General features: G+C 44.1%; 1 protein-coding gene across 2 annotated transcripts in view; it reads left to right on the plus strand.

The window, feature by feature from the left end:
• Positions 1–15,486, plus strand: part of BRD10 (bromodomain containing 10) — a 76,839-nt gene that overhangs the window by 30,254 nt on the left and 31,099 nt on the right. For both annotated transcript variants that reach the window (XM_073668951.1, XM_073668958.1), the window contains exon 2: positions 884–1,078. In XM_073668951.1, coding sequence (XP_073525052.1) covers positions 884–1,078 — 195 coding nt within the window. The remainder of the gene's footprint in view (positions 1–883; positions 1,079–15,486) is intronic.

Consider the following 15,486-nt stretch of genomic DNA (forward strand, 5'->3'; position numbering starts at 1 on the left):
GCTTTCTTAGGAACGCTCGTTTTATGAACAGGTTGCTGATATACGAGCAAAATCTTGTTCATCGGGGGAATGCACTTTTGCACAGCATAAAATATCAAAGTTCTCGGCAGTGCACCATCTTGTGTAAATCAGACTCGCACTGCTATGAACCATGGCAGCCTATATGCACTTCAGATCGCCTAGTGCACATTGTTTACATCAGCCTTTCCTGAGTAAACTGGCTATTAAACGAACGTCAATCGGCAAAAGGTTTAGTGCCGCCGGTGAATTTTAGTAACCTCTAGCAGATCAGGTTGCACAAAGCAATTTATGGCAATAATTGTATGGCTGTAGTTTGTTTCAAACTTTCATTTTAAATAAGCATGACATTATCTTCCAATATATCATTTTTATAGTGGTTTTATTTATTTATATAGCACCATTGATTCCATGGTACTGTACATGAGAAGGGGTTACATATCTGTATTTGGAATCACTTACAGTAAACAAACTAACAATAATAGACTGGTACAGGGGGAAGAGGACCCTGCCCATGCGGGCTTACAGTCTACTGGAATGGGGAAGAAGACAGTAGGTTGGGGGGGGGGGGTGATTATGATGTTTGTGTTTCAGGAAATATTGTACAAATATAATGCATGCAGTTGGGTGAGTTTCATATCATCTAATGTCATTTTAGTGTTGTTGCAGACCATATCCCACAGCCCAGAAAACAGGGCATCTATAGATTTGAATTCCATTCATTCAATACTGAGATAATTCAGCGGTCCTAGAAATAATACATATTAAATAACATTAATTTTGGAAATTTGATGTTTAAGCAGCTACCTAATATTTTATATACATTACAATTCTTTTAATATAAAAATGTTTTTGTCTATTTGAGGAATTTGAGAGAGAAAACCTCTGCAGCGGTAACCCCCATAAGTTGTGGAAGACCAGAGGAAGATATAGGATGCACTTCAACAAGACGGAGATCATCAGCAAGACAATTGGCTAGTGTAAACAGTGGGGCAATGGAATCTGTGATGGTGCAAATCCTAAAACAAGCTGAGTTTTTAAGAGCAAAGGAAGAAAAAAGGTAAAGAGGTTGCATTAGCTTGTTTCTGACATTCCTGTAAATCAACATAGAGTTTTATGGGAGGTGATGGTAGTAGGACCCACACCAATCAGATACTTGAGGCCCATGTTAAAAATACTACAGTCCCAGAATTTCCTTTTCAAAGCACATTTCCATTAAAAAAAAAAAAATGAAAAGTAGCATAATTATCTGTAATAAAAGGTTATGGTTTGGTTGTGTTTTTTTTTACATAAAATATGCTATTAAATTGTTCAATAATAATTCAAACTCTTATTTATACCAGTAATCATCTATTTGTTTTGCTTATAAAATGTTTGATTATGACTAGTAGAAAAATGTTATAGCAATAATTCATCAGACTTGCTATAAAAATTTGTTTTTAACTATTATTGATACTATAGCATATTGCAGCTTAAAAGGAACCGGTCAGCTTCCCCAGGCCCACCAAACTGAGAGCATGTAACTCCACAATAACAAAAGGAACTAGCTGCCACCGTCAATAGGACATCCATTAATTTGTACAACCCCTGGCAAAAATTATGGAATCACCGGGCTCGGAGGATGTTCATTCAGTTATTTAATGTTGTTGAAAAAAAGCCGATCACAGACATGGCACAAAACTAAAGTCATTTCAAATGGCAACTTTATGACTTTAAGAAACACTAAAAGAAATCAAGAAAAAAAAAATGTCACTTATGTCACTCAGGATGTGATAAAGTAGTGGGACTATATTAGTCTGTGGAAAGCAATGCCCCAATGACTAGAATAAAGGGATCAGTACATGGGGGTAGTTTGGGGGACTGGGGAAGCTGACATGTTCCCTATAAAGCATACCTTTCGTTTTAAGTGACTTGAGTTTGGCATTTTTCACTCTTTTTCCACTTGCAGGTCTATTTACTATTTAATTTTACTTGACTAATAATAGTACTTTAGGTTTGCATATTTACTTGGCTGAAAGGTAGTGTCACTTCACTTCTGGGTACAATCAAAACTTTAATTGGAGTCCGAATTTTCTAATAACCCCCCCCCCCCCCCCCCCCACGACAGCACACAGGAGGAGGGACAGGAAATACTAAAGGTTTAAATAGCCCCTCCCACATCCTCCCTCCAGTGTTATTTCCTGTCCCTATTAGGGATGAAGAGGTCATCCCCGATGTGCTGGGCTGGCGACAGGCACTGGGGGAAGCTACTAAGCTGGGCAGCGGAGGATCGAGCGGTCTTTACCTCTCTTCCTCAGGGCGCTGCTCCTGTCTCCTCCGGATTTGGGACCCCCTCCTGCAGTCCCAGCTTTCGGGCAAGGTCTGCAGGATCTTCTGACCGGAGGCCTCTCTGAGCTCTCCGGTCCATCTCCTCCTCCTCTCCCCTGCTGGATGCGCGGGCGATGTCAGTTCCAGGATGTGGAGCGCACGCCACGGCGCCGGAAGTGACGCCGGGCGGTGGATGATGACGTCACTTCTGGCAGTTTGCGTTCCACTGTGGACGGCATCAAAAAGCTATGGGGGAAGAAGAGCGGAATGCCGCAGGTGATTAGAAATCTTCACCTGGACACCGAGGGAGGAGCTGGTCCGGTCGCCCATAAAAGGAGCCCTGGACAGGAAGACATCTACAGGTAGGACAAAACCATGTCTGTTGAAGCTTCTCGCTCTGCATCTGTAGAGCCTAGCGCCGGTCTGGTCCCAGTAAGTATGGCACTGGTAGTCCATCTCCCAGATGCAGGAAATAGTGATTATAGCTCTCCTCCCCTTCTCCCCTCTCTTGTAGGGGGACAAGGAACCTGCATCTGGAGAAAAAAAAACTCGTCCTCCCATAGAAAGCCCCTATGCAAGGACTGTATGGAGAAGATTATCAGGCAGGAACAACCTTCCTTAATGAATGAGATAAAGGGGATTGTATGTCAGGGAAGACTCTCAAGAGGAGATGTATATCTCGGAAGATCTTCCAGAGGAAGGTGAACTAAGTCCAACCCCTGATAACTCCCATCGAGAGAGAGATTACTTTCCATCAGATAGCTTGGAGGAACTCCTCATGGCAGTAAGGAGAACTATGGAGGTCGAGGAAGAAAAAGTGCCCCAAACAGTACAGGATCAGATGTTTTGGTGGCTACGTTCCAGGAAAAAATTGGTGTTCCCTATACACCAGAGTATTAGGGACTTAGTCTTAGAGGAGTGGGAATCTCCAGAAAAGAGATTAAATACCCCTACAGAGTTAAGGGATAGATTTCCTGCAGACAATGAGACGGCAGAATGCTGGTCTGAAGTCCCAAGAGTGGATATCCAAATTGCACGAGTAGCAAAGAAAACCACACTGCCCTTTGAAGATTCCTCTCAATTAAAAGACCCCTTGGAACGCAAAATGGAGGGACTACTCAGAAAATCCTGGGAGACCTCGGCAACACTATTAAGCACCAACGCAGTCTCTACGGGCATTATTCCAGACTCTTCCTAATAAAAAAGCCAAATGGCTCTCACAGAGTTATAATCAATCTAAGGCCACTGAATCAGTATATCCACTACCAACGATTCAAGATGGAATCAATCAGGTCGACGGTCCCCCCTGATAGGACAGGACCATGTCATGGTCACAATCAACCTCCAGGATCCATATTACCACATCCCCATACATCCACTTCACAGGAGGTTCCTAAGATTCACAGTGGCTCAGGGGGGTCAAATAGTCCACTATCAATTCAGTGTTCTCCCATTTGGAATGAATTTCATCAGCCCTGTGAATATTTACAGAAGTCATGGCTTATATCAGGGGTCAGAACATTTCAGTAGTACCATACCTCGACGACCTGTTATTAATCGGGCCCTCAGTACCAGTACTCTGAGAACATCTACAGTTGACCACTCAGATCCTATCGTCACTGGGCTGGTTAGTGAACCAGAAAAAATCAGATATGCTTCCCTCCATGACAAAAACATTTCTAGGAGTACTATTGGATTTCCACAGCCAGATGTCATTCCTGCCCAAACAAACGGGTCATGATTAAAAGCAAAAATCAATGTCCTAAGGAGCAGAAGATCAGTATCATTAAGAGATGCCATGTCGGTCCTTGGGTCTATGACATCCTGTATTCAGATGGTGGCATGGGCTCAGGCGCATACCCGAACATTACAGACCCACATCCTTATGAATTGGGACGGATCCCCACGTTCTCTGAACAGGAGAATCCCTATACCACCATGAGTAAGGACATCTCTATTCTGGTGGCTGAACGGAAAAAATCTGAAGAGAGGAGTACCATGGATCCAGAATCCGCTGGTAACCATAAAGGTGGATGCCAGCGAAAAGGGATGGGGAGCCATGGTCTCTCAATAGCTATTCCAGGGTATATGGACCAAAGAGGTGAGCCAACGCTCATCAAATTTCAGAGAACTAAAAGCCGTAGAGGAAGTCCTCAGAGCAGCAGAGCCTCTAGTCCAGAAATCTCATTCAGATATTTTCAGACAATATCACCACGGTAGCCCACCTTCGTCATCAAGGGGGCACAAGATACGAAAGCTTAAAAGCAATCTCGGCAAGAATATTCTCCTGGGCCGAAGAACATCTTCTATCCTTGTTGGCTCTTCATATCAAAGGTTGTCAATATCCAGGCCAACTTCTTAAGCAGAACAAAGATTCATCCAGGAGAGTGGAGCCTAAAGCCAGACGTCTTCCAGATGTTAGTCGAGAGATGGGGCTATCCAGAGGTAGATCTCTTCGCCGGACACCAGAACGTGAAAGTACCTCAATATTTCTCCCTGGATCCAAATGGCCCTTGCCTGGGTGTGGACGCATTCGCTTACAAATGGAAATTCAAACTAGCGTATGCCTTTCCCCCACTAGCTATCCTTTCAAAAACCTTACAGAAGATAAGGACCGAAGGGACCAGAGTAATCCTAGTGGCCCCTCGCTGGCCAAAAATAAGTTGGTTCGGAACGTTAACCAGTCTGAGTGTGGAGAGCCCTCTAATCCTTCCTCCCATCAAGGATCTCCTTCTCCAGGGACCAATTCACCATCCGGATCCTGAGAGACTACACCTAACTGCCTGGCTTCTGAATTCCTGATATTAAAAACAAGAGGCCTCTTAGAGAAAGTCATCAAAACTCTCCAGAAGAACAGGAAACCTGTAACGAACACCATTTACGATAAGATTGGAAAACCTTCTTAAGGTGGTGTGCACCCACTCGCCCAGACCCTCATAGGGCTGATGTGGCTCAGATTCTAGACTTTTTACAAGAAGGTCTGGACAAAGGTCTCAGACCTAGTACTCTTAAGGTCCAGGTAGCGGCGTTAAGTTCATACTTCGATGAAAGACTAGCGGAACATCAGTGGGTGAGAAGATTTATGATAGCAGCCACCCGCATCCACCCTAGAGTAACAGACCTGGTTCCCCCCTGGGACCTTAACATTGTTCTGAAAGGGTTAACCCTTCCACCCTTTGAGCCCTTATCAACCATAAGACAGGACAGTCTGACCTGGAAAACGGCAGTAACTACAGCCAGAAGAGTGTGTGAACTACAGGCCCTTTTGGTCAATGAACCCTACCTAAGAATCCTGGAAGATCGTCTAATTTTCCAACTTGAACCTTCATTTCTACCTAAGGTGGTCTCAAATTTCCACAGATCTCAGGAGATAATCCTTCCATCTTTTTGTGACAAACCAAAAGACAAAAAAGAGATGAAATTCCACACTCTGGACATTCGGAGAATAGTACTGCACGATCTTCAGGAAACTGAAGAAGGAAGGAAAGACAAGAACCTCTTTGTCCATACACAAGGTCCAAACAGAAGAAAGAGAGCCGCAAAATCCACAATAGCCAGCTGGATTAAGAGGGCGATTACAGAGGCTTACCAGATCCAGGATCTACCTCCCCCGGAAAGGCTCAAGGCCCATTCTACAAAGGCGATATCTGTCTCCTGGGCTGAGGAAAGCCAGCTCATCCATCGAACAGATTTGCAGAGCTGCCACATGGTCCTCAATTCATACTTTCTCCAAACACTACAGACTAAACCTAATGTCTGTTGGAGATTTAGCCTTCGGAAGGAAGGTCCTTCAGGCTATTGTTCCTCCCTAGTACAGTACAGACCAAAAGTTTGGACACCTTCTCATTTAAAGATTTTTTTCTGTATTTTCATGACTATGAAAATTGTACATTCACACTGAAGGCATCAAAACTATGAATTAACACATGTGGAATTATATAGTTAAAGTGTGAAACAACTGAAAATATGTCTTATATTCTAGGTTCTTCAAAGTAGCCACCTTTTTGCTTTGATGACTGCTTTGCACACTCTTAGCATTCTCTTGATGAGCTTCAAGATGTAGTCACTGGAAATGGTTTTCACTTCACAGGTGTGCCCTGTCAGGTTTAATAAGTGGGATTTCTTGCCTTATAAATGGGGTTGGGACCATCATTTGTGTTGTGCAGAAGTCTGGTGGATACACAGCGGATAGTCCTACTGAATACTGTTAGCTGCTTTTTTTCTTGCCATAATACAAATTCTAAGTAAAGAAAAATGAGTGGCCATCATTTAAGAAATGAAAGTCAGTCAGTGCGAAAAATTGGGCAAACGTTGAATCCATAAGATGCCCTGAATCTGGCTCTTAGCCTCCGCTTTTTCCACTTGCCCTGGTGTATTGGCAGCTGCAATACGCCCCCATTACTAACCACGTAGTAATGTTTTTGAAATAAAAACACAGCCAGAATAAAGTATTTTATTTTTAAATAAAAGTCCACATGGTTTTAATTATTTATTTAAAAATAAAAAAACACTTAGGTGAGTGTAACGCCCATTCCGCTGAAGCCATTGTCACCTGTAAGAAACAAAAAATAAAAAAACAACCATATCCCTCACCTGTCTGCTGTGATGACATAATCCAGTGTCCCACAACGATCTGGGTCACTTTTAGAGCAGTCACATCAGCAATCACTGGTGTGACAGTTCTAGAGGACAGCATTCTATACACTGACAGGAGCGTAATCACTCCTGTCAGTGTATAGCGCTGAGCTGACGGGAGTGAGGTCACTGGAGTTCAATCAGCTGATAAGCTTTGGGGACATCACTTACGGCACCGAAGCGGTGTTAGAATTTTCTCACGCAGCACGGGTGCAGTAAGTGAGGTTACCAGAGCTCTCAGCTGATTGATTGAACTCCAATGACCACAATGCCGGGAACTATCGCGTTCCTGTCAGTGTATAGCATGCTGCCGGGTGAGCGGGTCGCCGTGGGACATTGGGATTACAGCGGTAGGTGAGTATAAAGTTTTTTATTTTAATAGCAATTGATTTCACCTTTTTTTTTTTTTTTTTTGCTCAAGCGCCAGCTTAGGAGACTATTTCTCCCCTCAGCGGCGCCTGCTCCCGCTGTTACCTCCCGCGGGCAATTCTTTGTGCGTTTTTGACTCATTGACTTGAATTAAGTCAGTCAAATACGCAGCAAGAATCCACACCAAATCCACAAATATTTTTATACCTGCGTTTTTGCTGCAGATTTGACTGACTCAATTGAAGTCAATGGGTCAAAAACGCTGCAAAAAACACCCAAAGAATTGACCTGCTGCTGATATTAAATGCAATGACAATCCTTCAGGAAAATTCCTGATCACGTGCACAGCACTTCAGGATTGATAATGTATGGAAAAAGACACTAAATAGCGATGAGCACACCTCCAATTGAGGAAATAGAAAAAAAGTTTATTGAACAACACATAAAATCATTTAAAAGAGGCCATAGAATTTTATCATTGATGCCGATAGATGCTACTGCGCATGTTCCGTGGCCATTTTGCTGTCGCCATTTTTTAATTTTTTTTTGCTCCAAAAAATTAGCGGCGGCGCTTAGATGCTACTGTGTATCAGCAAGCGATAGATGCTACTGCACATGCGATGCTGCCGGCGCCATTTTGCTGTAGTTTTAAAAAAAATAAAAATAATTAAAAAGACCGCAAAATGAACTGCGCAAGCGCAGTATTTAAAATGGGAGACAGATCACTGGAGGATTGGTGACCAGTCATTTAAGCCCATAAGCTTGAATATAAGAACAGAGCACCAACTAAAGCCCTGCCCCGGAGCATGAAAATCTATTTAACTAAAATCTACAAACACAGATTAAACAGCCACAGGACGGATTTCTTCACCTCATGTATCATTTTAATCAGTGTAATGGCACCAATCTGACACTGCCTGTAGTTTACTTGGCAAAATCCTGATGACAGGTTCGCTTTAATGCTGAGCAGCCCAGCCAGCCGATATCATGTCCACAGAGGCATGGTTATAGTCTCAGTAGTGGTCTACATTCTCCTTGCTTCCTAAATCGCACAAATGCCCAGTGGCTGCCATGACCCTAGACATGCATAATGACCTGCCTACGTACCACTGCCCTAGTATCATACTGCTGATCCAAAGTCTGGCCAGCCAAGCTTTTCCTCCTACGATCTGACTGTAGATGTTCTGCGCTGCTGTGCTGATTCGGGGAGTATTGTCATGTACAATGAACCTCTGCCTATGTGTTCCTGCATGATGGCTCGGCACTATACAAAGCAGTGCAGCTCGTCTGTTAGGTCGCAGTGGCAAGCCCTTTGCCAGTCAGACTTCAGGTCTACACAGTGTGACGCGAGGGCAGTGGCACATGGGCAGATCACTATGCATGCCCAAAGTCATGACAGCTGCCTGGCATTTGTGTGATTTAGGAAGCAGAAAGAAGGCAGAGGGGCACTAAAGAGACACTATAACCACGCCTGTGTGGGCATGGTATCTGCTGGCTGGGCTGTTCAGTAGTGTTGAGCACTAAAATGCTCGGGCCGAGCTCGCCGTGATACTCGGGTGCTCGACCCGAGCAACGAGCCCAATGTTAGTCTATGGGAGACCCGAGCATTTTTGCGGTGGCACACCTGGCAGTCTTTTATAAACCTAACAAGTGCCCAAAATGACATGGGGACAGCATGGGGATCGCCCCAGGAAGCATTTCTGACCCCCAGGTCACTGCTGTCAACAACGTGGTCAGAGGTATTAAGCCACTTTTACGGGCTCACAATAAAACGTTCAAAAACGAAACTGAAACGGTTTTCCTGTGAAATATGTTAAGGAACTTCCTTTCCAGGGTAAAGACTTGTGTATAAGGTGAAATAAATAACCAAAAACAAAAATACTCCTCCACACCTTGGGCTATGTTCACAAGTAGCATTTTTTTATGCGTTTTATCACTTTTGTATTGCTTTCAACTGTGACAAATGCATTCACCGGGAAATATCATTTTAACATTTTACAACCTTATCTGGCCATGTGCTGTGTGACACATGCATACAGTGCTGAAAAGACATGGGAACAGCATGGGGAAGACCCCTGGAAGCATCTGACTCCCAGGTCACTGCCTAAAAGTGTGCCCATCATAAGTGATCCTTGCCGCATCAGAAGATGCAGACTTGCAACTATCCCCGTGCAAGTTCTAGTCCCAGGGCAGTGTTCAATTGTACCTCCCCCATTCCTTGCAATACAAGCGCAAGTATGCAGCCTGCCACCCACACACCCCCAGGCTGCAATACTATACTGCTTGCTTGCACTTGAAATTGGGCCTTTTAGGCATGTGGAGGCGGAATCTGGCCTCCACGTCATGGCTGCGTTGGCGGCCTGGAATCCATACTCAGTCCCCAGGCGGCCGGGTGTCCATGCTCTGTCCCCAGCCGCCCCGCGGCCGGGTGTCCACACACGGTTCCCAGCCGCCTGGGGGCAGCCGGGTGTCCATAAACTGTCCCCAGCCGCCCCTATTTCTCCTTGGAACATCCCCCCCCACACACACACACACACACACACACACACACACACACACACACACACACACACACACACACACACACTTTTCTTAGCCCGGCCTGCTTTAGGGCAGCATTGGACGAGCCCACCAGAGAACCAGACTCCTCCGGTGGGCCCTGGCTTCTCCATCAGGGGAGTTGAGAGTGCCAAGGTGAGGAGCATGATGATGATGATGATAGAAGTTAGCATCTGCTTTGTTTTCTTTTAGTGTAAGTGTGCAGCCTACCACCCACCCACCCCCAGACTGCAATGCCATACTGCTAGCTTGCACTTGAAATGGGGCCTTTTAGTTTGGAGGAGGCCGAAGCTGGCCACTACCTCATGGCTGCTTCGGCAGCGAGGTATCCATACTCAGTCCCCAGCCGCCCCTATTTGTCCTGGTGTGCCTTATACATAAGATTAAGCGCGTATACCAAAACATTACCTGTGCCCTCCCCAGTGCATTTAGTGGGAAGGAGAGCCTATTCCGCTGTAGTGTGTGCATGCCAAACCCCTGTTCATGGTACATGCGAAGATGCCTCCCACCCTGCAACTGTCATTGCAGACTTGCAACTATCCCCTGTGCAAGTCCTTGTCCCAGGGCAGTGTTCAATTGTACCTCTCCCATTCCTTGCAATGCAAGCGCAAGTATGCAGCCTGCCACCCACCCACCCCCAGGCTGCAATACCATACTGCTTGCTTGCACTTTAAATTGGGCATTTTAGGCATGTGGAGGCGGAATCTGGCCACCACGCCATGGCTGCGTCGGTGGCCTGGTATCCATACTCAGTCCCCAGCCCCCAGGGGGCGGCCTGGTGTCCATACTCGGTCCCCAGCCACCCCTATTTGTCCCGGTAACCTTTCCCACACTTTTCTTAGCCTGGCCTGCTTTAGGGCAGCATTGGCCGAGCCCACCAGACAACCAGACTCCTCCGGTGGGCCCTGGCTTCTCCATCAGGGGAGTTGAGAGTGCAAAGGTGAGGAGCATGATGAGAATGATAGAAGTTAGCATCTGCTTTGTTTTGTTGGAATGCAAGCGCATGTATGTAGTAGCGGCTAGGCCTGAGGTGGTCAGCGTTTTGGCGCATATCCTACCTCCTCCGAGGATTGCTGGATGTTTTCCTGCTACTATCCAAGTTCTATGACTCCCGTTAAAACAAAGCTTCAGGTGATAAATGATGGATGAGGTGGTGGCAAAGGAGAAAGAGCAGGAGGAACAGGGACCATTCACATCAATATCAGGCCAGTCAACCAGATATGTCTTGTAGGATATGTTTCTGTAACAAAAGGAGCGGTTCGGCTACACAGTTATAGGGCATACAGTGAGTGCAATGCCTACCAAAAATTTCGAGCCACTCCAATGCCCCTTGGAAATGACATGGAGGTCAGAGGGCCTTAACTAAACCTTTTTTTCCATTTATAGCAACTGGGTCTCCTGTGCACTGTTGGCCTAAGCACTGAATGGAAGGCTTTCCAAAAATTGAGGAACTGCAATGCCCCTTACAAGAGCCATGCAGTACAGCATATTACAAACATAAGTCCCATTATTGGGGAGTGGGTCGCCCATAGGATTTGCTTATGCCTTCCAAGCAAAAGTTGCCAAAAATAAGGACGGAGAAACTTGCAATGCTGGCACCCTGGTGGTATAGTGGTGGTGGAGGCTGAGGATAAGGAGAAGAACATAAAACAGCCGAAATGAGGAAGCGTATACCCATGTGTGGGTGTGAAGCGGTGCATGGGAATACACCTCCCGAAATAACGCAGTGGATTTGACTTTGTTACTCTGCTGTCATTTGGTGGTGATGAGAAGTCTGGCCCAATCCAGCTCGTTCATTTTGATAAGGGTCAGCTTGTCAGCATTGTCAGTTGACAGGCGAGTGCGCTTATCAGTTAGAATTCCCCCAGCGGCACTAAAAACACGCTCCGATAACACGCTAGCGGCAGGGCAGGCCAGGACCTCCAAGGCGTACAGAGCGAGTTTTTCAAGTGTCCAGCTTGGATACCCAATAATTAAAAGGCACAGAGGAATCACGGAGGATGCTGGTACGGTCGGCAAGGTACTCCCTCACCAACCTAAAGGTTAACAAGATGGGTATTTGTACAGTGTGAAGGAGGGAAAAAAAAAGAGGATTTTTCCTGAGACCTGGAGCTAAGTCCAGCAATTTAAGCAACAGGAGCAGCACACAGGACTGTAATGCAGCGTTTGCTGGTATAACCACTGCGTCTCCTTTACAGCCTGCCTGTCTGATGTCTGGGATGGATATTAGTCCTGAGAAGAACTGTTTGTTTGATCTGGCAGCCTTTACAGACCCTTCACTAACTATTAGGGAGAGATATAAACTGCGAAAATCAGCAGCGCTGTCCCTACATGGTCTGATCCGGAGCGACTGTGTCCAAGATGGCGGCGCCCGGTTTTAAATACTCGAGGTGACGCTGTGTGGCCAGCCAATCTCTAATGCCCATAACCAACATGGCTGCAGCATTACAGTGACTGGCTGGCAATCCCTGCATGTTCATTGGCTCTGTAAAGAGCGCCAAACATGCAGGGCGGAGACCCGAGCTCCCGCCCGAGTAACCCGGAAATGCTCGGTGCTCGCCGAACATCCCGAGTAGCGTGATGCTCGGGCGAGTACCGAGCAGTGTCGAGCATGTTCGCTCAACACTACTGTTCAGCACTAAATGCACACCTGTCTGACTAAATTGAATATACTGTAAGACACCATTAAAGGGGTTGTCCGATACCTATAATGCCCTCTATAAATATCTACGTTTAAGCCCTAACCACTTTTGTAATGTCATTATAAAATTCCCTACCATTCTCACTATCCCGCTATTCCCCATATGTACTTTTTTTTTTTTTTTCTGTGATTGTTTTGTTTGGGGGTGGGGGGTTCAAAAGAGACATCACAGGAGGATGGCCTTGCAGTCCGCAGCTTATATCATCGGTGGCCATCAGCGGGGGTCACTGAAGATGTTGGCAGCAGCGACTGAAGTTGCTGTCCCTTCTCCATCACCCCCCTGAAACAGTGTCATCTGGGGATGATGGTGACAGAAGCTGTGATACGTTTCAGGGGGTCTGATAAAAGCTGCAGAGAAGTGAAGAGAATAAGCACGTATAGGGAGACTGGTAAGGAGTAGTGTTGAGCGAGTATGTTCTGTCCGAGTACGGTCGGGCCGAGCTCCGAGTAGTTACAGCTGCTCGATGATATGGTTGAATCGCTCCCGTGTGCATGATTTGCAACGGTTTGACAGCTTTATTACATCTGAGGAATGTGTTAGAAATAGACATTCCTCACATGTAATAAAGCTGTCAAACAGTCGCAAATCATGCACACGGGAGCGATTCAACCATATCACCGAGCAGCTATAAATACTCGGAGCTCGGCCCGAGCATACTCGGCGAAAGGTTTAATAGCACATACTCGCTCAACACTAGTAAGGAGTTTTATAATAAAGCTAATTACAAAAGTGGTTTTGGCTTAAAGATCACTACCTATGATGCCCTTATAAAAACATTGATAATGCAATTATGCTGGCAACTTCTCCTTAGCATTGGGATTGCTAGAAATCAGGCGTGACATGACTAATGCAGTGCTGTAATAAAGATAAATCCTGCAGTCAGGTTCCCTTTTAACCCCTTCATGCCATGGCCATTTTCTTTTGTTTTTTTCCTCACCCTTCTTCCAAGAGCCATAATTTTTTTTTTTTTTTTTTTTTTTTTTTTTTATATTTCATCCATCTAGCCATATGAGGGCTTGTTTTTTGCGGGACAAGTTGTACTTTTGAATGACACCATTGATTTTTACCATATAGTGTACTGAAAAACAGGAAAAAAATTCCAAGTGCTGTGAAATTGCAAAAAAAGTGCAATTCCACAATTGTTTTTTTATTTACCATGTGCGCTATATGGTAAAACTGACCTGACAATATGATTCCCCAGGTCGGTACAAGTACGCAGATACCAAACATGTATACAACCCCTGGCAAAAATTATGGAATCACCGGGCTCGGAGGATGTTCATTCAGTTATTTAATGTTGTTGAAAAAAAAGCCGATCACAGATATGGCACAAAACTAAAGTCATTTCAAATGGCAACTTTAGGGCTTTAAGAAATACAAAGAAATCAAGATAAAAAATGTGGTACTCTGTAAGGGTAATTTTTTTTCAGACCAAGCAGAGGGAAAAAAATTATGGAATCGCTCAATTCTGAGGAATAAATTATGGAATCATAAACACACAAAAGGGATTGTAGGTTTTTTTTTTTTTTTTTTTATATTTGTTTTTAAGTAGCGAAAAAAAAAAAATTCTGAATCTGTATGAAAAAGTGTTTGCGTTTGTCGCCATTTTCCGGGAACTGGGGCTTATGAGATTGTATGTATGTATGTATGTATGTATGTATGTATGTATGTATATATATATTATGTGTGTGTATATATATATATATATATATATATATATAATGTGTATGTGTGTGTGTGTGTGTGTATGTATGTATGTGTGTATATATGTATATATATATATATATATATATATATATATATATATATATATATATAATATTGTGTGTGTGTGTGTATATATATATACACACACACACACACTATATATATATATATATAATATTGTGTGTGTGTGTATATATATATATACACACACACACACACTATATATATATATATATATATATATATATATATATATATATATATATATATATATATGTATGTGTATATATATATATATATAATATATATATATATTATTTTGGCGTAGGAATGATTTTGATTACTTCTTATTGCAATGTTGCGGCGGCCAAGAAAACGTATTTCTGGTGGCTGTTTTTTTTTTTTGTTTGTTTTTCTCTTATTACGCTGTTCACCTTTCTGATTTGTATTTTGAGTAGATGTTTCTGCAGCGATACAAAATACTTGTGGTTTTTTTTTCTTCATTTATTTATTTTTAATTGTTTGTTTTATTTTAAATAGAAAAAAAGGGGATAATGTTAAACTTTTTTTTTTTTTTTTTTTTTTTCAATTTTTACTGACTTTAAGGTTGTGTGCCCACGATCCGGAACCGCTGCGGGTTTGGCGCTGCAGACTTATGCAGCGTCAAACCCGCAGCGGCCAGATGTTACAGCATAGTGGATTTGTAGAAATCCCATGTCCACTATGCGTCTGCGGCGCTTCTTTCCAGACCACAGCATGTCAATTTCTATGGCGGGTCCTCATGCGAGCTTTCCCCATAGACCTAACCTCTATGAGGAAAGTCTGTATGTGGAAAAAAAAAAAAAAAAAAAAATGGCGCCGCTCATTTGCATAGATGAGCGGAAGCCGCCGGTTGCTCATCCGCAGCGTCTGGGCCACAGGCCTGGACGCATCGTGGACACATACCCCAATAGTCCTCTTAGGCTGCATGCCCAAACGCTTGGTAATCCGTCCCCCATGGTCCCCAATGACAATCTGCAATTTCAATGCCCATGCTGCGGAATTTTTGATGTGCGAAAAAATCCGCAGCATGTCCATTATTTGTGCGTTTACGCATGAGGAATTGCCTTCTCAATGCATTAAAAAACGCAAAGCAAATTTTCTGCTTCATTTCTGCATTATGGGCACATAGCTTAAGGAGACAAACGTT

This window comes from Phyllobates terribilis, unplaced genomic scaffold, assembly GCF_046119375.1.
Source record: "Phyllobates terribilis strain yellow unplaced genomic scaffold, ASM4611937v1 Scaffold_1__5_contigs__length_1240528914, whole genome shotgun sequence".
Taxonomy (NCBI): Eukaryota; Metazoa; Chordata; class Amphibia; order Anura; family Dendrobatidae; genus Phyllobates; species Phyllobates terribilis.